This window comes from Strix aluco, chromosome 23 (genome assembly GCF_031877795.1).
Source record: "Strix aluco isolate bStrAlu1 chromosome 23, bStrAlu1.hap1, whole genome shotgun sequence".
In the NCBI taxonomy this organism is placed as follows: Eukaryota; Metazoa; Chordata; class Aves; order Strigiformes; family Strigidae; genus Strix; species Strix aluco.
Window position 1 is genome coordinate 6,744,316 of NC_133953.1, and position 24,121 is coordinate 6,768,436.

General features: G+C 46.7%; 1 protein-coding gene across 5 annotated transcripts in view; it reads left to right on the forward strand.

The window, feature by feature from the left end:
• ARHGAP32 (Rho GTPase activating protein 32) overlaps positions 1-24,121 on the forward strand; it is a 263,491-nt gene that overhangs the window by 232,020 nt on the left and 7,350 nt on the right. For all 5 annotated transcript variants that reach the window (XM_074848691.1, XM_074848692.1, XM_074848695.1 and 2 more), the window contains 10 exons: positions 7,820-7,922; positions 11,814-11,958; positions 12,662-12,744; positions 14,707-14,814; positions 16,037-16,182; positions 18,420-18,621; positions 19,408-19,553; positions 20,739-20,813; positions 21,416-22,273; positions 22,937-23,850. In XM_074848691.1, the coding sequence (XP_074704792.1) occupies positions 7,820-7,922; positions 11,814-11,958; positions 12,662-12,744; positions 14,707-14,814; positions 16,037-16,182; positions 18,420-18,621; positions 19,408-19,553; positions 20,739-20,813; positions 21,416-22,273; positions 22,937-23,850 (2,780 nt within the window). The remainder of the gene's footprint in view (positions 1-7,819; positions 7,923-11,813; positions 11,959-12,661; positions 12,745-14,706; positions 14,815-16,036; positions 16,183-18,419; positions 18,622-19,407; positions 19,554-20,738; positions 20,814-21,415; positions 22,274-22,936; positions 23,851-24,121) is intronic.

Sequence of the window (24,121 nt, forward strand, 5' to 3'; positions counted from 1 at the left end):
TATGCAGTGAGGAAATACTGGCCTGCCTCAGCATTTTCACTTGCCTCTGAGTCCATGTTTGCCGCAGCTCTGCACACAGACAGTGTAAACGGGGAAAAAATGGTTGTAAAGTTGCATTCTGGGGCAGTAATTCAGTGGGGCTGTTGCGATCTGACAGCCCCTTTGAGCTCACATAGCCATCCCCTTCCATTCATCCTGCTGTCCTGCTGGCTATGATTTCATTTGGCTCTCCCTTTTTTCAAGATTGACGATATATAGAAACCAGTCAGCCTCAGACAGGCCAAAACCAGTTTGCTTTCAGTATTTCACAATTTACAGTATTTTTTTTAATCAAAATCCATCTCCAAAGGACTTGGGCAATCACTGACCTAAGCTGTAGTCAGAGTTCTGGGCGGTGAGCTGGGAGCTCAAACCCCATCTCCCACACACTTTTCATGGCCTTGAGGATCTTGCTTGATATCTCCCCTTCCATCTCCACGTTTGTAAAATCAAATTAATAGTCCGTATCTGCCCCCAAGGTGCCACAAGGGTAAGTTTCTAATTCTTCTGAAGTACTTAAAAGATTAAGAGCATGATATAAACATTAAATAGTATTTATTCAAGTGTTAACACAGGTTGGCATGCTAGATCCAGAGTAGCCTTGTGAATGTCTGTAGGAAATAAGTAAACTTATTTGTATGTATCCCCTGTATTTATTTTGTTCCTTGCTTGAGTTTGCATAATTTCATAACTCTAAACACGCCAGACATTTTGGAAACCAAACAGTGCCAAATTCACTGGAGCACTTCTGTAAATCAAGAAAAGCCTGCGTGGTTTAGGTGCCTGAATGTTTCTCCCTGATCCGGTCAATGTGCCTCTGCACGCACAAACCCGAGTAGCATAAAAGACAAATCCAGCAGCCGGGACAAAAAGTCCAATAGTTGACCCAAATTGCAGATGAGCAGAGAATATTCCGCTTCCTGCAGATGCGTTCTCTGCTACACAAACTCCTTGAACACAAGTTGATACTTTTAAAGGCCGATAGTTTTGAGCTAGTTTGGGCAAATTTCCAAACATAACAGGCGCTGTTATTGCTTCACCATCTGCCCTCTGAATTGCTGGAACTCGAGATTATTGGGTACGGGGTTAGCATTACAAAGAGGTACATGGGGTCCCCGTGGAGAATTACTTGTTTGGGGGAAGTACTTGCAGAAAGGGAGAGCTGAGCAGGCAATACAAGCTTTTGCAGTTAAGAAAAGAGACAGTTTCTCTCTCCCCTTCTTTCTCACCCTGCCTGCAGCTGTGAGGAGCAAAATTCTTTATGCCTGAGTGACCCAGAGGACAGCAGGGAGTTGAAAATTAATTTGCATTTCGAAACACTACAGCTGTAGGGGGAACAAACACGGGAAAAAATGTTGCAGTCCTTACAGGAATTGCTTGTGCTGTTACCCCTCTGCTCTTAACGAGGTGGATACTTCTTCCCCTCTCAACTTATTGTAGTAAGTGTAATTGATCTAAACAGAAAACATAGCACACAGTCCAAATATGAATGTATTAGTAGTATCTTTATTCCATTTGCGGATATTTTGTGTTAAAAATGAAAAAACCAACCCCAGACAATTAGTAGGCTGCAGCCTACTACACAACAGCTCCAATCTTTGATACTAGTGCAGTAAGGTACCACTTGCAGTCCTCAAGTGCAAAAAAGCCCCAGCATAGATATCCCCAGCATCAAGAATGTTGCTGATCTCCCAGGACTCGAAAAACGTGGTTATCTGCCTTCCTAGCCTGATGCAACACAGTGGGATTTATGTTTCTCAGGCTTGAACTTTGCACTTTGTTTTCACACAGTTTCTGGGTAAGCTGCCATAAAAAAAAAAAAAAAAAAAAAAAAAAAAGAGCCCAGCCTTAAAAAATAGTCGGGTGCCAGAGGCTGCTTCCACAGATGGGCGCTGCGTGGTATCTCTTGGATCTGACTCATGGTTTATGGCCCCCTCTTCCATTATTGCATTTTCCCAAGTGCAAAAGTCACACTTCAAATAAAAACGTTGCACGTTACCAGGAAATAGTGCAGCTTGTGACAGCAGGGTCAGACTTTGTGCAACTCATCCACAGCATAAACAATTTTAATGTGGGTCACTTCTTGGAAATGGGGAAGAGAGCATCTTGAAGGAAGTTTGCTGTTTGGTTGGTCTTGTCCTTCTCTCTTACTCCTGGTGATTCAAACGTGAGGACACAGAATTAGAAGCGAGGCAAAAGTCCTTAGAAGAGAATCTTTAAAAGGTTTTTTTTGTTTTTCTGAACATGCAGGGGATGGTGGGGTCTGCATGCTTCTGAAGTGACACATGCAGGTGACTCGCTGGGTGGCAAGGAGTTCCCTACAGGACAGTAAAAAAAGAAATCTTTAACCTGTCTTTAACCTCTCTGTCCCATGCTGGTTTACACCTTCTGTGTAACTTACTGTAAGGTAGAGGGAAGAGTTTCACCAAAGGAGTAGTTTGAAATGAGGTTCCTGGAAAAAGTTCCTTTTTTTTTTTTTTTAGGAAACGCTTGGACAGTTTTTTGCAAAACTGAGCTAACAATGGGAAGATGATTGGGGTAAAAGCAACTGCATTTCTTCAAGCGAGGATATTCATTGTTAGGTTTTTACATAACCACATGTTAATATGGCAAGGGAGACAGGATTTATTTGGCTAATTTCAGATGTCTGGAAGCTGTCAGAGCTCAGCTAGTCACAAAGCTGCAAGAAAGGGGCACATCCACGACGGAGTTGGCACCTTTTGTGTTGTACTGGGTGTTCTTGGGGCACTTCATCCCCAGCATGTACCTTCCTCACTATCAATAAAGGACAATTAAGAGTGAGCTGCCTCCACCTAAACTTTATCTTATGGTTGATTGTTTCAATTTATATTCTCAAAACATAGCCCTTAACCTTCTGTTACATTCCTTCAGTCAGTTCTGTTTTTTTCATATGCTTAAGTATCATTGCATGCACTCGATCACCTTTGTTTAGGTGGCTCAGAGCGGTGCTCAGGACAGTTTATTTCATTTTCCTCGTTGCTGCCAGGCTGCAGGTTTAGCTTTCTGTGTTTATTTGCTACGTGTGGAATTCAGCTGCATTTTGGTGTGCTATGGTCCATTAACCAGCCAACAGGCCGGGCTTGTGCGGCAGTTCACCTTACTGCTGTGATACTGTGAAAACCACACTGCTAGAGGGGAGCTTGATGGGAGGCCTCTTTCCCCAGGCTGAACAAAGAGTTTTGATTCCAGTAACGTACTAAGAAAGGAAAAAAAAAAATAATAAAGCAAGCCTCTCAAAACCCAGGGAGGGAACGCTACAAAAGATTAAAAAGGAAAAAATAAAACCAAGATGATAGGAAAGGAAATGTGCCTGACTTCGAGATGAATCAAAATGTTGTTCAGAATGAAAACCATAAAACTTCTGCTTCCTCTTAATGGCAAAGAATTAACCAGTTAACGAGCCCTAGGAGATGCAATAAACCTTTCAAACCAGCTGAGAGATGCTCAGGAATGAGTTGAATAAATTCCTTTAGCTGCTGTGGTGATGAAATACGCTACGGTCTCCTTTGATGCTTCCACACTTCCAGCCTTTTGTGCTTTGTTTCCTTGAACTGCCTGTTATTTGAGACAGCGAAGGGAAGGAGGGAAGGTGACTGAATTTTGAACGGGAAATGCGTACAGTGCTCCGATTCTCACCAAGAGGGAGGTGTTCAACTGCAGCACCTGCCTGTGGATTTTAGCAGGGTAAATCTCACTGGGGAGAGATTATCCGGAGTCAGTGGTTGAAGACAGTATTGCTCAGGAAAGGAATAAAACCAACAGGGAGTATTGGTACGTTTTTGGTACTTGCCTGGGAACATGGAACTGGAAAGGGCTGTGTGCTGGGTTTAATAAACACAGACGCCGATTCAGAGGTTTCCTGAGCAGAGGATTGTTGGGGCTGGAGGAACTACCGTGTGCTTGTTCCCTCCTTGTGCCTTTCTCAACGTGGTTTGCTCGTGGCAGTTGTCAGAAACCAGGTGCTGAGCTTGGTGGACCTTTACGACTGCTCATACAAACCACCTGCGTCGTCAAGTCTGGCGGTTGTAATTGCAGGAAACTACAGTAATTAACTACCATTAATAGAATTTGAGTGTAGGTGCTGCTACATCCTATGAGAAGAAATCTCCATCAGTTTCCCGCTGTGATGCAGCTGAGGTACCTTTCTGATTCAAATCCGGTGATTGATTTGGGATCTAGAAGCCAAAATTAGGACCTTTTCCCAGAAAGAGTGGTCAGAGTGTGGAATAGGCTGCCCAGGGAGGGGGTGGAGTCCCCATCCCTGGGTGTGTTTAAGGGCGGTTTGGATGAGCTGTGGGGGGATGTGGTGTAGGGGAGAACTTTGTAGAGTTGGGCTGAGGGTTGGACTCGATGATCCCGAGGGGCTTTTCCAACCTGAATGATTCTGTGATTCTGTGACGTGACCACTGAGGAGTTCACCTCTGCAGCAGGGGAGGGATTTGTGCCGTAGACAGAGATAGGTGCCTGAAAAAGCCACAACGGGATGTCGGAAGCCACCACAGGTGGTGGTCTTGGCACACTTTGCATTCGCAAAGTCAAGTCTTAGCTTGTGCTGTCATCCTGCCATTTCATTCTGGTGGCAAGAGACACCGTTCCCTCGTATGTGTGTATATACATCCGTATAAATGTATATTTAGCTAAAAGGCTTGGGATTCAAAGGGCAGAGGGAGGTTAAACACATAGGTAATTGTCAGGTGTCATCTTTGTTCAACAATCAGAAAAATCAAGTCACCATTCCAGCAAAGGGCCTTCAAGTATAATTATAGCCCTACTTGAATTTCAGTCACTTCTCCAACCATGCAGAATTCCCCCAAAATATCTGTGGTGCTGGCACGATATATTTAGCTTAAAGAACAGATCGTCCTGGTAACCAGATTAGGAAATGCATAGAACAAGCCTGCTAGAATTCTTTCAGTGTATATTAATTATTCTAACCGTGCCCAGGATCTGCCATGACAAATAAGTACTTTAGGAAGCGTATTGTGGTGCTACACCCCTCACCTTCTCGCTGTTCTCCCTTGACCTGATTCACATTGTCACGAGGGGTTGCTGCTGAGCTGAACTGGTAGGTAAATACCGTTCTTACCGTGCTGTTTGTTTGCACAGCTAGATAAACCCCAGAAGGATAAGGCCTGGGAAATGTGCAGAGCTCGCTCCCTGGGGCGCAGGCCGGTGATTAGGAAGCGCGGGCGGGTGTCCCAGCTGTGGTCGTGGTGTGTAGGTGAAGAGGAGAGCTGGCTGGGCACGTCCCCACGTGTGTGTGCATCGCCCTTCCCGGCCAGTATCAGCCTCCCTGGCAGGAATTAGGCAGACAGGAAACGTGCCATTTATTTATTTGCTTATTTATTTTATTTCAACGGGTGCTACTAATTTCAAGGGGACTCCTGTTGAGATTCCAGTACGGACCGTTACAGCCTTTGGGTTTTTGCACCTAAGCATTGGCAGATCTTGCCGCAACACTTTAAAATTCCGGCAAATTCCTTTACCCAATCCTTTGTGTCTCTTGTGGTCGGGCAGTTGGCAGAAGGAGATGCCACTGATGCAGTGCTGGGCCCAGCACCCTCGCTCGGTTCGCTCATGAGATTTGTGCCCTCTCACCTTTTGTAACGGGTGGTGGTGGGGAGACACACGTGTGGACATCTCACATCGTCTCGCTTGGTTCTCCGTGAAACCAAAATGAGCATGAGCCTAGGGTGTCTTGCAATCTAAGGCGCTTTTTTTTCTCAACAGAAGAAAAGACACCACTCACAGTGTCAGCATCTGAAGCCTTGTCCTTTGCCTTCGGGGCAATGGGTGCTGCTGTTCCCATTTCTCAGCTTTTCTGCACCAATTTGTACCTGGGTCACACTTGCTCTTAGCGCTGCAGTGCAACGCACTACATATTTTAGCCCTTTTTGGCAACTGCTTGAGTATCATATAACTCCTTCGCTGTCCACTTAAAGCTTTAAAAACTTTCTTCTTCAAGAGATACTGAATCATTTTGCGTAAAGGGGTAAGCATTGTCTTCCAAAAGTGTTTTCTGAAATGGTGTTAGAATTTAGGGCCTTCTGTTCCGCCCGCTCTGGTCTCAGACACGTGCCTTACGCTGTTGTGGGTGACTGATGCAAGTTCTACTGACGTGCTCTCCAAATGCGTATTCCCTCAGCGGTGAGAAGTCGTTGCTTATCCTGGCTCAGATGCCTGAAATGTGTGTCTGGTTGATTCCTAATGCCAACAACTGTGGTGCTGCTCTGAGCTCCCAAGGCTGCGAGAGGTACCTTCAGCTTCAGAGCGGATGCTGAGGTTTCCTTCTGCAAATGTCTTCTGGCTGCGGTGGTGGAAGTTGAAATTTCCGTTGTGCCTGGAGGGAAGAGCAGAAGGTGATCACCTCCGTTGGTTTTCCTTCCCAAAAAAAGCAGCGCTTGCTTTCCAAGGCTTGTTCTCTGTACAAGGAAAGCAGCGTGAGATGCTGTAAATGCCGAGTAGCGTAATGTTAGAGTCTGCCTGACGCATTTTGACTGTCTCTTGGTATCTTTGGGTATCGGCAGGTCCAGGGCCTAATCTGCTCTCACTGAGACGATTGACGTGCCACACAGATTTACAGGTTTTGTTCTGTCCTGTGCTCGAGTGCGGAGCAGATGCGCCCTTAGCCCAAGGATGCACCTGCTGGTTTCCAGGGAACCATTTAAAATGAGTCTTTTCTTTGGCTGCATGAGATTTTGCTGCAAGCTGGGGGAAAAAGCAGTGAAGTGACTGGGAAGGGGAAAGCACAGAGCATTGAAGTTCGGTAGCACTGAGGAGGACTGACTGGCAGATGGCATTTGCTGCTTGATATAAGGGGATTTGCCACATGACCTATTCAGAATCTGTGTCACATGGCAAACTGATCAGACCTGGCATCTAATGTAAGAATAAATCTAGATCATCAGAGGAACTGTAGCAAAAAGGTGGCTTGCAGAGGAATCCACAAGGAGCTGAGCTTTTTCCATGAAGATTTGCTGATGGTCACAAGAGCTCAATCCTAATTTTCTCTCTGTGTTTGGGGCAGTTGTATCTCCCTTTTCTAAATAAAGTAATTTGCTCCTCCTTAAGCTTACAAGGGTGGACAGAAAGCTCCAGCAGTGGATGCTGCGTGAGGCTGAGAAGTCAACTGGAAGGAATGGGTTGGTGAAGCGGCTTGAATATTAACTTGACACCTAATTATATCCTCTGGTCTTATTTTTTCCATTCTGTCATACCCAGGACTGTGTGTAATTGCTGTGAGTGTGGTATGTTGTGTAGCTATCTAAATCCAGTCATGCTCTGATAGACATTGGGGATGAAATTAGCAGTTGTAAGAACTCTCCTGGCCCTGGTGCAAAAAACAGCATCTCCTTAATGTTTATATTTTCTTAAACCAAGCAGTATAGGTTAATCCTGTATACATTTGAAAACAAAGGAAGTCTTTGGCCAAAGAGACTGTATTTACTCAATTTTACAGCTCTTCTGGAATGGAATTTAATACCACAGTTCTTGTGGGAGTTGTGATGGGACCTGCACTGTCTCTGCTTGACCAGAAGTGACTTTTTTCAACTCAATTCATATTCTGGCATTTCTTTAAAGGAAAGAACACCTCTGACCAGTTTCCACACCAACTCCCAAAGTTAAATTTCTTACAGGCTTTCTCCTCTAAGGAAGAACTAAAGCAGTAGTGGGCTTAGTTTATGGCATCTGACAAGGCCACAACCTCAACTAGGACTACAATAACCTGCCCAACTAACCAGCAACACTTGTTCTTTAGTCCCCCAGGTCCTCAAGAGCTGCACTGAGTTCATTGAGAAACATGGCATTGTGGATGGAATATATCGTCTGTCTGGGATCGCGTCCAACATCCAGAAACTACGGTAAGGGCGCTGGGTTTGACGAACCTGTGTGCACGGGGTGAATGAGGCACTCTCGAGGTTCGAAGGGTGCGCTTGCAGAACCCTGCCCTGGGGCAGCAGTCTGCGCTCGATGGCTGGTACACTGGGTTTGCCACCGTTTTGGAGGAACGCAGCGCTGTTCGGTGGAAGGCATTTGGCAGGAAGTTTTCCTTCACTTGGGATTGTGGTGTCACTGTGCTGTCACATTTCATTCCTGTTTCCTCTTGCTCCCGGAGCCCTTTTGAGCAGCTGATAGTTCTCCTTGTTGCTTTGGACTCCTGGCGTATTAGCGATTAATTGGTAACATGCAACGAATAGTTGCATAATTCTTGGTGGGTGGCATTGCCATGCTGCACGGCTGTGCGGGGGAAGGCTAGGTGTGTGTCCTCCCCACTCAGGAGCTGTTCTCATCCCAGTAAATGGTGTTTATCCTTTTGCGAGGCTGTTTTTCCTCCCATCATTTGGCATGGATTCTTCTGTTGTGAAGGGACTGAGAGAACCTAGTGGCATGTGACTAATTCCAGTGTTGATCCTAGCCCATGGCCTCAGAGGGGTGGGTATTTTCCATATGAAGGATATCCTGTTTCTACCAGTTATTCCCAGGTTCACCAGGGAAGTGATCTTACCCCTGGACTCAGCACTGGTGAGGCCACCCCTCGATGAGTGGGTTCAGTTTTGGGCCCCTCACTCCAAAAAGGCCATTGAATGACTCGAGCGTGTCCAGAGAAGGGCAACGGAGCTGGTGCAGGGTCTGGAGCACAGGTCTGATGGGGAGCAGCTGAGGGAACTGGGGGGGTTTAGTCTGGAGAAGAGGAGGCTGAGGGGAGACCTCATGGCCCTCTACAACTGTCTGAAAGGAGGGTGCAGAGAGGGGGGATGAGTCTCTTGAGCCAAGGAACCAGCGCCAGGACAAGAGGGAATGGCCTCAAGCTGCGCCAGGGCAGGGTCAGACTGGCTCTTAGGAAGGATTTCTTTGCAGAAGGGGTTGTTGGGCGTTGGAATGGGCTGCCCAGGGTAGGGGGGGAGTCCCCATCCCTGGAGGGGTTGAAGAGTCGGGTTGAGCCAGCGCTGAGGGATCTGGTGGAGTTGGGAACGGTCAGGGGGAGGTTCATGGTTGGACTGGAGGAGCTTCAAGGGCTTTTCCAACCGAGGTGATTCTGTTCGATGGACAGGTTTGAGCTGGTACAGTTACTGTGCAAACCCTTGTATGGATGGGCTTATTCTGATTCTGCTTAATCCTGTTTCTAATCACAGCAAGTTCCATTTTAAAAATCTGTTCCCAAGGCTTTGATATACAGGCTCCAAAGACTCTTGATTGTAGCTGTTGCCCACAGCAGTCTTGGCTGAATAAAATGTTTGCCCTTGCTTCAGTTACATCCCTTTAATTCCCCGTTTTGGCTTGTGCTGGACCATCTTTCTAATCGCGTCTCTAGTCCATTTTTTCCCTTTGTGTTGCCAAGACCATTTTCTCCTTTACTGTTTTCCAAAGGTGCTTTAAAAATGGTTTTCTAAAACTTCAATGGCATAATTCCCTGGTATAGTACAGAGAATGAAGTGACAGTCTATTTTTCAACTTTCTGAGATGTTCCAAAGACAAAAGGAAGGGAGTACATGGCATCACTTGTAGACATTGTGCCTGATGTTCATCTAAATCACTACAGATTTTCATAAGTGTTTGATTAATGTAGGACACGTTGCATTGCTGTAGTTTCCAGCTATATAAACAGATCATTAGGCTTATTTCAAAGCTAGGGCTGCAGTATCCTTGTAAATGAGTCACTGTTCTTAAGTTTCACATAGAAGAATTGGATCTCCCAAATTTAAAGGGCTTTTTGGTTGAAGAGAAAGTTAGAGAATTTATTCCACATGGGAGGATTTACTCCAGGACAGAGGTTGGCTCTTTAGCAGCACGGTAGCCTCCTTTATTTGGCTGGTAGGCAAAACAGAGCGAGTGTTGAGTTGTGTTAGGGCTCTGGGTTTTTCTGAGAGACTGTGAAGTTGTATTCTTCTACTAACAAAATCTTCCTTTGGTGTCAAGAGAAATAATATGTAGTTCTCAAAGTAGCCAGTTCAGAGAGAAAAAAGGCTGAACGTGGTAGGGCTTCCCTTTCTTCACTCCCTATTCTGCTTCTGCAGGGGTACATCTCTGACGTGGCGTGAGATTTAGTCCTAGGAAAAGATACTGGAGTACCAGTACTAGTGTAGGGCAGGATACGGCCAGAGAATTTCAGCCAAGGCTGAGTGTCTGCGCATGGGGTGGGTTGGTGTCTTTCCGCGATCTCCCTTCTGTGCTCGCTGCTCTTCTGTGGAGCCAAGTGAGGAAATAAGTTTCTCTCCCAGATATGAGTAAGTGATGAGTCAGAACATGCCTGTGGGAGCGGTATATACTGAACGCTGAGGATCTTGGCTGCAGGCAATCCATCAGTTGGGGAAAACAGAAACCTTTATTTCCGTCGGTGCCGTGTTTGGGACGAGGGACTGGGGTGGGCTGTTCTCCCTCTTGTCTGAAGACGCAGAGACCTCTTCTGCCCCCCAGCCTGGTGTAGTGTCAGTGGCTTCCCTCATGCAGCCTCCGTGTCTAGGGGAGGGAAGGAGCTCCTTCCTGATCTTGTAGGGACGTACGGTTGACCGCTGCAGTTAGAAATAGGCCTGGTGCCTCAGACACTGGTACGGACTGGTTCTGTGCCATAGACAGAGAGAAGCGAGCTCAGTTTGAGCTGTGCTGAAGGGCGTGTTTTCTCCTCTGTGTTACAACTTGCCTGGCTTGAGCAGGGGGAGAAGCCAGCGATGTTGCCACCAAGCCCTCGGCATTGCTGTGGGCGTAGTGTAGACAGGATGACTCCCGGCATCACAGAATCACCTTGGTTGGAAAAGCCCTTGAAGATCCTCCAGTCCAACCATGAACCTCACACTGACCATTCTCAACTCCACCAGATCCCTCAGCACTGGGTCAGCCCGACTCTTCAACCCCTCCAGGGATGGGGACTCCCCCACTGCCCACTGTTTTACCTAACAACCCGTTAAGCTGTTTAGGTTTACAGCTTAAAGACAGACCCTTGTAGGGAAACTGAGCCTCAGCTGGAGCAGCCCTGTTCTCGCAGCTCCCCGTGGCCTGACTCACCACGCTAGTCCCTGCAAAGCTGCCCTGCTAATTTGAAACAGCACTTTCCATGCACATATTCTAGCAGCAAGCCAGCCCTTGGCCTTCTAAGCTCAGCTTTTATTTCATAAATGTTTACGATTTTGGTTTTTCTCTCTCTGAAAACCAAGGGGAATGCTCAGGGATTTTCTTCATGTGGTTCCTGGCTCTCTTCACCCTGTAGCAGAGGCGTGCTCAGCTCACCAGCTTGTCCCCGAGGAATTTCTGCGCACACTGGTTTCCATCTGCAGCAGCTGCCCATGGCACTGCTGTTCAGCGTTGCTTTATCATTTCCATTTCCAGGCCTTTGAAATGCAAAGGGACAGCAGCTTTCCTTCAGACCTGTGGGCACTCCTCCTCCCCGAAGCTCCCAGTCACAGCCCTTGGGACTTAAATAGTCAGATTGTCTCCATGGTCTTGGAAGACATTCCCTGGAGCCTCTGCAAAAAGCCCTGCTGCAGCAGAAGGGATTGCAGACTAGCCAGTCAATCGGTTGTAAATCTAACTGAAAATGCCTTATTAGAAAAAAAAAAAAAAAAAGTCTCTTTTTTGGAAAAATCCACTCTAGCAACACCACAACCATGGGTGATGTGGCTTTGGTTGACTAAGTATTTATTTTTTTTCCTATAAATCAGGAAACCCTTGCTGTTCTTGACTGTTGTAATTTGCACTGGGTTTTATGTTCATTCCCTCTTTTCATACCCCCTTGTCCATTTTTCTGTTCTCCTTTCCAGCCACGAGTTTGACTCCGAGCAGATTCCTGACTTGACAAAGGACATTTACATCCAAGACATCCACTGCGTGGGCTCCCTCTGCAAACTGTACTTCCGTGAACTCCCCAACCCTCTGCTGACCTACCAACTCTACGAGAAGTTCTCAGTAAGTGCAAGGCAGTGCCTTTCCCTTTCCACTTCAGCGTGGCTTCCTCTGTACAGGTTGAAGGGAGAAATACTGAAAAGGATCCAGCAGCAAGCTGAACCTGTCTTGCACACGCCTTTCTTGGTCTTGCTTCTGCTTAAACTGGGGTTTTTAGAGAGATTAGAAGCGCTGATCTCAAGTTTCCAGTGCTGTTTGTGTTACCCGCACACCAAATTCCCACTGCTGGTGGCATCCTGCTATTTCAAAAGTGCAGCAGTGCCCCAGGTTTGTTGTTTCCCCTTCAGGTTTACTCACAGGTGCCTCCATCCCCCAGGCCACACCATACTGATTCCACTTCTGGGGCCCCAGGAGAAGGTTATGGGCTCACTAATGATGCTTTGCAAGAGCTCCCCTATCATTTGCCATTCCCCAGTGATTTCTCGAACAGGAGTGGGATTAGAAGCAAATGCTACACGAGCCCAAAGCCCTCTGCAAGGAATTGCTCTGTGCAATTAAGATTTAAAGTGACCTGGATCTTGATTTACTTGGCCTTTCTCACGTTATCTGTGTGCCGGTCTGTCCCCAAGAGACAGACACCTCCCCAAAGGTAGAGAAGAGCAACACAATCCACCTCACTACTGAAGAACAATACATCAGTGGTTCATGATGCTGTGGCAGGTATCTAGTCTTATTTGCAGCTAAATCCCTTCCTGCCTTGTTCCAGGACGCTGTTTCTGCTGCTACAGATGAAGAACGGTTGGTTAAAATTCATGATGTCATCCAACAGCTGCCCCCTCCTCACTACAGGTTTGTGCAGCCTTTACTCTGGTTACAGCTCAGCCTTTTATTATCTCTAGCATTTCAGGAGTGAAATGATGCAATTCCAGTTTCCCCTCTCAAGATACCTGTGCTAGGCCTCTATATATTAAAATGGTTTATGGCCACATAAAGTTGATTTATATTTTCATTAGCTCATTACCAGACAAACACTATATATTTTGCATAGTCTTATTGGACTTCCTTGGAACTACATATAGAAGGCAAATACAAGCTTTTTATGTCAGAAGTGGCTGATACCACTAAGGAAACCTGGGGTTTTTTTTGTGGGGGAGTGGGGCACAATACCAGCTCTAGGAATCACAGTGAAAAAAAGAGAAATGTAGCCAAAAAATGGGTTCAGGCCTTCAGTTTAATTTGGTCAAGTGTATTTTGTCTCCAATTCCCCACTGCCCCCAGCAGCAGCAGTAACTAGCAAATTCTAACAGTGCTCTAGTAGAATAAGTAAATATAAGGTGGTGTTTAAAAATCACTAGCTGATTATATAAGATATTTGAACTAATTAGTATTAATAACTTACATGGTAGTGAGACTTGACTAAGTATAACAACATGTTAATGGTCTTTAGTATTAAAAATTATGGCAGGGTATGGTAAAAAGGCAGCAGACACAAATATGGTGATTGGTATTAATAGCTAAATACAATAGTGTCTGTTAATGTCTCTTTAATAGTATTAATTACTAAGTATTGTAATGATGTATATACATTGTAGTTAGCTATTTATACCAATTACAATGCCTAATTTATTGGTGAAGACTACTTACCACACATCTCCCTCATCTGATTTTCTCTGGTGCATTCCACCTTTTCCCTAAAACGACTCTTATTTTATGGGGCAAACAAACTTGTTTAACTTGGAGATCACGATGCCTGTGTGTATCGTAGTCTTAGACCAGAGAGGGGGTCTGGGAGACACCTGGATGCAAAATGCTGTAGGTGGACAGGGCTGCTGCTCTCCCTCCTTTCCTGAGGTTTGCTTGAAAAAAGGAAAAACACCTAAACACAGTTTATTTTAGTGTTACTCTGCCATGAGAAGTTCCACGCAGGTAACTGGCAGCGTGAGCTGGAGCAGGGCAGTGCAGGGTGCTGGAGATGGGTCCGTTTTGTTTCCAGACAGAAACATCCCTCTTCAGGCCTTGTCTGTTTGTGGAATTTGGAGCCCCTAAGCCCCTCTATCCACTTGCCCCCCCCCCCCAAAAAAAAAAAAAAAAAAGGGCATGCAGTGAGAGAGAGACAAGCCAGGGCTGCTGCCAAGCAACAGCACTGAGGAGGATACATCAGCATTTTCAATACCACCTTGTGCTCCCTCCTCCTCACGGCTGTTGGCACTAGTGTTTAACAATAAAAAAAACTTCTTTTTTTATGTGAACAGAAGCCTCTGGAGTTTAACCTTGGATCTGCCTTATATGCCTACAGGAAACCTGCAGCCAGTCATTTCATAAGTAAAACTCGGATACAGTTTGCTGGTTTTCAGTATCCTGGGAGTGCCTAGAAAAATCCTCCCCCCTTTATCAGGATTAAAGTTCAACATCCTTTCCCCCCGCTCTGAGCAGCGCAGGGGTGCATTTCTGCTGCAGAGTGTTACAGTAAAGCAGCCAAGTGATGAAGTTCCAGGGCACTCTGCTTCTCGATCCTGCTGTGCTGGTGGCATTTAGATTATTCCCGTCCACCTCAGTGTTTGTGGGATCCAGCCCTTGGGCTGACAGCACGTGCTTTGACCTGGACAAATCAGGAGAGATTCCCCTTGCCCCACCCTGGTGTAATTATTCGCTAAAGACAACTTTACCATCAGTCTTAGGGTACATAGTTCAGTTTTTTTTTTTCTGGGAGCTGTCAAACCAAAATAAAATAATGACCTGGGGTTTGTTTTGTACACTGCAGCGTGGCTTTGCTCATTGGTGCTGAACATCTGCCTATCTCCTGTTTTCCAGGACACTGGAGTTCCTAATGAGACACTTAGCTCGTCTAGCTGATTACTGCTCCATCACAAATATGCACACTAAGAACTTGGCAATCGTCTGGGCTCCAAACCTCCTAAGGTACTTCCCACCCACCCCCCCCCCATTTCAATACAAGATAAGGTTTTGTATTTATAAAAAACAGGCAGGTACTCGTTCTCCAGAAAATCATAACTTTCAGCACTTGAGAAAGACTATCCTTTCTTCCATCCAACATGCTCTTCTCCTCGTGTGTAATTCCTAAGGAAAAGTTACTCTAAGCAGGGGCTTGAGACCAGCTGGCAAGCTGCTGAACTAGTGATGTAAAATAGCCCCCGCTGCTGTCAGTGGAGCCACCTGGAGGGAACACCCCAGTATAATTCTGTCTCAACAGCAGTGTAATTCCACTGAGGAGTGGTGAGGAAGGATTCCCCCAACTCTCTTTTCTAGATGATAATTCCCCCTCTCCTGGTCAGATGAGACTAGTGTGTCCTTGATCATCCAGGAAAATTTGTTCAGTGGCATCACTGATTTCCCACTGCATAAGTCTCTAGAGTCTAATTGGACAGCTTTTGGCTGAAAAAATTCAAACTTACGGAAATTATCTTGGATAAATCTGTCCCCTGAAATCTGTTTTGAATGTGCGTGTAGGGTACTTTAAAATTAATGGTGTAATTTAAGTTTTGCTTTAAAAGAAAAAAAAAAAAAATCACCCTGGCCTCTATTGTATTGATTTCTGGATTGCTTTTGTTACCAACCTGAGAAACCTGACTCATAGGTTCCCCTGTGTGCAGTTAATGAGGGTAAGCTCTTTTCTCCTTTCTGGCAATTCACCCGCAAGCAGTCAAATGATCTCTTGTTTGAGTTTGCTTTTGTGAATATTGGGGTACTTGCTGAGCAGGATCAGTTGGAGACATTCCCTGCTAGAGGGGAAAAAAAAAAATCACGTTAGGAGGCCACAGCAAGCTTTGTACAATGCCACTGCACTAAACTGCTGCCAGTCACAGTGTCTGGAAATAAGTTAAGAAAAAGCTCCCCACTTTGTGTGTGCAGTTCATGTACCTCGATCCGGACCCGCCGCACCCTCCTGTTCCTTCTAGACCCAGTGTTTCTCATTCCACTTCAGTAAGAGTCAAACCCAAAATCTGGATGTAAATCACTAGTGTGATCACTTGTGTAATGCTCTTAACTGCCCCTAAAGTCGTGTCTGCCTGAGCAACCAGGCACAGTAGCTCAACACCTGCCCAAGCCTTACCCAAAAGGAGTGCATCTTCCCCTGTTCTTCTGGCTGTTGGCGTTTCCATTTAATCTGCCTTTTCTTCAGATCAAAGCAGATCGAGTCTGCCTGCTTCAGCGGAACAGCTGCCTTCATGGAGGTGCGAATCCAGTCGGTAGTTGTGGAATTCATCTTGAACCACGTGGACGTCCTCTTCAGTTCCAAACTCAGCTCAGTCATACGAGATGGAGCAGGTAGGTGTCTTCCTCCACTAGGTTTACCTTGATCAAAAAAGGTAGCAGACACTTAATGTGTTTGTGAGCCTCCCCTGGGACATTTGAAATATATTTTGTCTATAACCTAGAGGACAGATTTCCAGGGTTATGATGTTAGAACCTGGCAAATAGAGCCTGGTTTTAGAAATTGCTATTGGTACCTTTCCCAGAAGCCAAGGATGCTCTACAGAAGTGCACATCTTAACATGTGGCTGCTACTTTTACGTCCTAGCATGGAGAAATTGTAAGGAATCTCTTAAATCTTTGTTCCCCTTGCTCCCTCCCCTTGTTTTAAAACCATCATCATCAATGCTCCTGCATATGCGTATCCATTTGAGCTATCCTGTAGTACAACACAATGCACGATCTGCCTACCCTTATCAGCACCTTAGGACATCAGCAGAAATGAACTGATTTAAAGAAAACTTCTTTGTACTCAGTCATGTTGACACTAAGAAACTTAGTCTTGCTCTTAATAGGGAATATTTAGTCAGACATCTGCTATCCTGGTTATTTCTTCCGCGAGGGCTGTGTGGGTTAATTAGCAGGGCCGTCCAGCCACGTGGCTCAGTCTGCATCAGCCCTGCAGCTATTGCCCAGTTCTCTGTTTCTGTTGCCAATTAGTGGCTTTAGGATGAGGAATGACCTGCAACACGTTTATGCCCAACCCTGGACCACTTGAAACATCATTCAGCCTTGGAACCTACAAATTCCCTTGAGTAACTGCTAAGACCCTAAGTATACCTGTTCCATCGAGAAGAGCAGAGTTGCACCAGGAAGGAAGTTTACTCTGCATGTCAGATCAACAAATGGGGATACCACAAGCTATTAGTACTCCTAAGCAGCATTAAGGATGTACCATCTGCTTTGATAACCTGCCCTTCCTATGAAATGTGCACAGTCAGTGCAGTTACCACCACCTGTGGAGCACAGATAGCTGGTTTTCCAGTATATTTGCTGCCCCCTGCTTTTAAACAAGCCCTACCTCTGCTTAGGATAGCAGAGTTACTCTTAAGTCCAGCTTTTGTTCCTACTGGAAGGCAATTTTAAGTCAACAGCAGCCAGAGGTTAGCCTGGCCGAACAGTAATAGCCCACAGCAGGCTGAGCTCTGCCAGGGGAAGATAAGCACGCTAAGAGTCTGAGCCAAATGATTATCCAGGCTTAGAATGGACCATGTAAATTCAGCTAATTGTTTAATGACTTGGTCATTCGCATTCACTGTGCTTTGACACAAAACTGGCAGGAAGAAGGGTCAAGCTCTTCCACAGCATATCAGCTAAGTGCAGGAGTGCTGTGCAGCACCCTCTTCAGTGCCTCCAAGAGCCTCCGTTTTTGAGCCCAGCTTTGTGCCTGTACCCAACCCTAAGAGGTAGAAGTGGTATTCCCAAGCCTGCTTTAAGCCATTCCCTGTAAGGCTACTGCCAAGGCAGCTGGAACCCAAACTACACCCGGGGTAGCATTTACACTGGCAAACACACACTTCACGCAGGAGCTGCGATGCTAGAAGTGATGGACCCAGCCAGGAGGTTGGTGTGATGACATACTTCCCCCCCTCACCCCTTAAATCACGTGAATTAACCCTATAAATTCTTGCACAACAAGCCGTGGCACCCAAGAGAGAGCTGCTCTTACAGCAGTCTCCTTGTGCTCCTCTGCAGCAGTCTCCTCTGCACACAGGGTGACTTAACACATCCTAGCAGCAGCAGGCAACATCAACTGCCTTCACAAAAATTGACACGTTTGTCTCCAGAAACAAGCACAAGCTGTAACAAGGCCCAGGGCAAGAGGCACAGCTAGGTTCTGTTTACTGTGTCCATCTGCACGTCAGTTGTGGCAACTCCATGGTATTTCCTGTTACCCTGAGAGGTGGAACCTGGGAATGATCAAAGCCAAGCTTTCGAAGAAGAAAAAACATCACTTTCTTTACAGACTTTTGTATACAGATGAAGCTTAAGTATGTCAAGTGAAGGTTTTCAACCTACCTGCTTCCCTCTTTTTTTTTTTTTTAAATACACTAAGCTGCTCACATAACTGAGACAATGTTTTTGTCATAAACATACCTCTGACAAAATAGTATTTTGAGCACAGCTTTCAGTGGCTGGGATAACAGAGATTTAGAACAACACAGCACCTCCCTAGACACACAGACCCAGAGCTTTGATCTCTGTACTGCTGGTTTCTGATTCTCCCTGTTGCCTGTGGTTTTCCCTTACAGGGCACAGTTCCTTATCACGGCCCAAGTCTCTGTTGGTGTCCTCTCCTTCCACAAAGCTGCTCACGCTGGAGGAGGCACAGGCACGGACACAAGCCCAGATCAACTCTCCCATCGTGGCAGACAGCAAATACATAGAAGTGGGAGAAGGCCCTGCAGCTTTACAGGGGAAATTCCACACGGTCATAGACTTTCCATCCGAAAGGTAGAGACACGTTTCCTTTCCAGCATGTGTCATAACTGGTTTGGGTTGGTTTTTTTTTTTATTACAGCAAAAACCTGCTGATACTGACTTAGAGTAGTCATATATAAAGTATTGTAGCCAGTTTTCCACCTGCCTTGGGCTCTGTGAGGATTCAGCTTACATCAATTGTCTGGTGGACTTAGTTTAGCCATATAACTTCTGTGCCACTCCCTCCTTTTTAGCAGGGCTATCATTAAACGTATAAAGCCGTGTTGTGTGTGATGCCTGTACTAGTCATGCACGCAGAAATGTAAACAAGGTGAACACCTGGAAACGTCGGGGTTTTCCAGATTTCAGGACTAACCGCCTGTAACAAATCCAGGTTTCCCTTGAAATGGAGCAGTTGGGCAGACTTGATGACACTAGAAATTAAATATGGCAGCGGGAGGAGGCGAATGGGATTTTACAGCATGAGAAATGCTTTTGAACACCTTTTATGGCTGCACAGATTCTCAGAGAACTGGTGCATCTGCTCGCTAAATTAAAGCCACTCCCTTGGCTGCTGCACTGGACAAGTGTGGAGCCTTTGCTCACCTGCATCACGCCCGCTTTGCGTAGTTTGGTGGAATTTACCCAGCAGGACTTCAGGGCTGAGCTATAAGAATGAAAACATCCTCAGCTATGTAAAAGAGACCAAGGTTCTTAAGCATTGTTTCAGCAGAAAGCAGATAGGGCTGACAAGCAACCAGTAGCAGGAACGAAATGCAGCTTCCCCCTCTAACAACTTGCTCTGTTTTCTCCCTCCAGAAAAAGGCCGCCCAGCAAGATGAAGAAATCACCAGTTGGCAGTTGGCGCTCCTTCTTCAACCTGGGAAAATCATCCTCCGTGTCCAAACGCAAGCTCCAGCGCAACCCCAGCGAGCCCTCAGAAATGAAAGCCATAGCCCTGGCAGGTGAGGGTGCAAATCCAGCTTCTAAAAAACCCGGGGTTCTGGGCAATGCAGAATTCATGTTTACAGTGTGCTTTTATCTCCTCCTAGCGAGTAAACCACGCATAACACCTCCAGTTCACTGCGGTCTTTCCCAAATGGATCTCACGTTAGCTCGAGAGCCGTACCCACTAGAGCACACACCTCTCATGCTTTTTTCAGAGATGCTTTTGAAAGATAATATGCGGGCATCACTCTAATAAATCTCAGAATAATTCCTTCCGACACTCCTTTTATGAAATAAGAATACAGTTCTGGCTCCCTTTGCTGCTCTCAGCACACAGTTGAAGTAGGTCAAGGCACTTTTCCACACACACATTCACCCCCAAACTATACCTGTGTAACTAGAGAAGGCATCCCACAGCCTTTTGGTAGCTGCATCCAGTGTACATAGACTGAATTCTTAGCCCTTTCTGTATATAGTTTACCATCTCTTTCCAAATTTAAAAATAGCAACAATATGTTTTTGCAGTAAAACACGCCACAAATCCCTAAACGTGGGCCAGTGAGAACTTCGTCCCATCTTCTCCCTGGTGCCATTTTCAAATTATAACCCTCAGTCTTCAGTGTAATAAACACATTATACCAATGTGCCTTAAGGCTGTCCCTTGGAGCACTGAAGCTGTACTTGTTCAGTGCTCATAGAACGACTTGTTAAAGTAAATGTTACTTTCTCACCCATTTTTAAGGGTTTTTGTTTGCTGGCAGGAGCCAAGCAATTATCACAGGTACATTTGGACAGAGTTTGTAGCAGGATGAGGCAGGGAGTTGTTTCCCAACCTGTAGGGGTAGGTTACTCGACAGACTGGGGAGAAGTATCAAAAATTGATTCACTTTCTTGTAATTGCCTCTTGCCCAGTAGTATAAAATCATGAGTTGAAAGGGATCTCCGTAGGCCAGGCTCCTGTGCAAAACAGAACTCCATCTGTCTTGGACAGCAGAGCACATGAACAGTGGAACAGGGGAAAGGTTTTCTTTAAGGGCTTTGGAGTAAAAACAAAACCAAAAACACACAACCCCAGAACAGAAGAGCACAACTGTTGCTCTCAGGACAGCGGTACCTTTGTGTTTTTCCTGCCACCATTACATAGCCAAATATAAACCATTTTTATAATTCAGCTTTTCACTATTTTGGTTGCGTTTCCTTAGGTGGACGAGGAGACAGCGGGACTCTTCGCTCAGCAAAAAGTGAGGAGTCACTTACCTCTCTGCATGCTGTCGATGGTAAGACAGAATTGTACCTGCACTTTTAATGCGTGTGGATTAAAAAAGGCCGTTTGACATTACAGGCTGCAGACATTCATCAGGGCAGATTTTCCACCCCTCCAGTAAAAGCTGGGCTCGCTAATTAATGAAGCGGCTTACTGCTGCCCAGTGCAATCGGGTATGGGTACCACAGGGAAATAAATGCTCTTCATGTCTTTCTTTTCCTTCTAAGGTAAAAAAAAGCAAGCTACTTGCTTTTGTAGAGCTGGCACCGCTTACATTCATTCCTTGCCATCTCCCCTTTCTGTTCTAAGGTGGAAGAGACAGCATGGGGAAGGAGAGCGCTTGCTGAGAAAGTCTTAGGTCTACAGTACACCTAAACTAGTTTTGCTTTTGCATGCAGCTTAGTTTCAGACTAAATCAGACCTGACAACTGCTGTAAAAGAGTTTAAGCCAACGTAATAAACAGTTCCTGGTAACTACATTACTGTAGTGTTTAGAGTTCACCAGGTGAGCATCTTGCACGCTGCCTTAAGGCTGCTTTAAACACACCACCCAACCGTCACCACCTTGGACAGTCAGATTTTGACACTAACCCGTGTGTATTTACCCGTTCCTAGGTGAATCCAAACTGTTTCGACCCAGAAGACCGAGGTCCAGCAGCGATGCATTGTCTGCTTCCTTCAACGGAGAGCTCTTAGGAAACATGAACCGCTGCAATTCTTACGACAACCTTCCCCACGACAACGACAGCGATGGGGACGAGGGGCTCATCCACGTTCCTGCCCTGATTTCGCCTCGGTCTGCTGAAGACGTTGACCTCAGCCCACCAGATATCGGAGTCGCTAGCCTGGATTTTGACCCAATGTCTTTTCAGTGCAGCCCACCCCAAGCAGAGTCCGAGTGCCTGGACAGCAGCACCTCCCTGCTGGAGTCAGTCGGCATAAATAAGGAGAAGCCAAGCCTACTAAAGAAGGATTTAGAATCAGGTAGCCAGTCCCAGACACCAGGCAGTGCCACAAGCTCTGAGCCAGTCTCCCCTTACCAAGAGAAGATGAGTCCTTTCTTTACGCTGGACCTGAGCCCAACCGAAGAGAAGCCCTGCAAAGCTTCTGCCTTCTCGCCCAAGCTGGGGCGAAAGCCCCTCAAATCGCCGCCGCCGACTGCGTCAGAACCCATCTCCTTCGTGCTGCCCGGCCGTGTGTCAGAAGGGATTGGAGGAGTGTCCACCGCATCCAGAAACTCCTCTGCTTCCAGCTGGAGCAAAGGGATTGGCCTCACTGAAATGACAAACAGGTCCCCAACCCAGATGTCCTTGCCCCTGAAAAACAGTGAAACAGGAGCAGGGGAAGGCGCCCACCAAGAGCTACAGCATGCCCAGCTAGTGGCTGCTGCCAAACCAGAGTTGCCAGAAGAAGGGGAGAGACCAATGTCAAGCAGTCAGAATAAGACTGTACCCACTGGACACGCACAGCCAGGTACAGTGCATTTTCCTCCATTCTTTCTTTAAGTTCCAAAGGGGACCTGCTCTCAGAAACGTCCTCCTCTGCGTGCCTTTTAGGAGAGGGGATTGCCCGTCAGTTCTGATCACAAGTGTCTTGCAGGGCTGTGCAGATCAGTAAGGTCTTAACCTCTGCCTTCTCCCTACATCACACCAATCTCAGATAATTTTCCATAATACTTTGTATCCCGCTTCCCCCCTCCCCCCCATCCTGTCATACGTGAAAATCTATAGCATGTCCTTCTGAATCATTTCAGCCAATAGCCCATCTAAGACTTTTCTTTCTTAAATTAAAAATCTGCCAACACTTGAAGAAGGGACCTTTTCGCCTAAAACCTTATGATCAAAGTTGTGTAAGGGTATCTCATTCTCTGCTACCTACTTCCTACCTCTAGAAATGCAAGAGGAGCTTTTAGACAATCTCTTGTGTTTTTTTCCTTTTTGTGATGAACTGCTGTGCTGTTGAGCAGCGTTTGCATGTGAGACAGAAGAGATAGCGTTTCACATCAGAAGGAATTGCCACTGTGAAAGTGTGGAAAGCATCTATTTTTTTTTTTTTTTATAATAGTCATTAAGGTTAGGTCACTCACCTTATTGGGTAACATAAAATCACTCTCTCTCTCAATTTTCCCCCCATTAGGAGCAGTTGCCCTCGACTCCCCCCAGGATCCTGTTCCCGTCAGTTCTGTGTCTCTTATCCCTCCTCCTCCTCCGAAAAACGCAGCGCGCATGCTAGCCCTAGCGTTAGCCGAGTCCGCGCAGCAAGCGTCCGCTCAGTCTCAGAAAAGGCCAGGAGATGCTCATTCTGAAAGCACCAATTATGGAGAGACTGAAGCTGGCACAGCTCTAGAAAAGCTCCATCTCTCTGCTGGTGCTCCAGACAAGCTCCACCTCTATACCAGTCTGCCCGAGAACCGACTTCACTTCCAGCCTGGTGCACCAGTAGAGCAGGATTTCCAAGGTAGCAGCACACCCGGGGAGCAGAACCACCCGCCCGGTGCGCCTGGAAACCGGGACCCCCCACCTCTCCACCCTGGCATGCCTGGGGACCTGCCCGATAGCAGAGATGCAGAGCAGGAGCAGTCCAGCTTCCATCCTGGTAAACCGGGGGACAAAGATCCCTTCCCCTCCCACACTGGGGACTGGGAGCACAGCCCCCCCCAACCCCCTCCGGGTGCACTGCCTGACTGGGAACCACCCACCACAGACTTGCCTCTAGATAAGCCCCACCACCTCCGCGCTTGCGTGTCTGGGGACAAGCACCACGTTCCGATCTGCGCAGCCAACGACAAACTCCAGTCTCCTCCCGTCGTAACGGCCGGGGAAAAAAGCAGCCCGGCTTCCGTGCCGTATTTAACCACCATCCAGACAACAGCAACCGAGCCGAGCCGTGGGCCAGCAGGTCCAGCCACAACTCAGGCAGACGTCACCGTTCCGACCGCGCCGCGCACGCTCGCAAGCGGCCAGCCAGCCCCGCCGCAGAGGCAGGATCACCAGTCAGCCATGGGACAAGTGCCAGCAGCCTCCACAAAAGCGTCGAGTAGTTCCAGTCAGGTACGTGGATGTGCCCCCCCCCACCTCCCCAGGCCTTGCACGGCTCATCTGTAGTTGTAGGAGGGCTGAGCTCTGGGAGAGTCGATCCAAATCCGAGTGGCCAGAGGCAGGTTCACAGGTTACTGGAAATTGTACAACACCCAACCTTGCGGGAAGGCAGCGCAGAATTTCCTAAGCGAACACCCCATATACCCCCTCTCCTTGGTTTTAAGGAAAAAATAAAATTATCTGCTGGGTCGTCCGATACAGAGAACGCTAGTTTAGAAGTGCT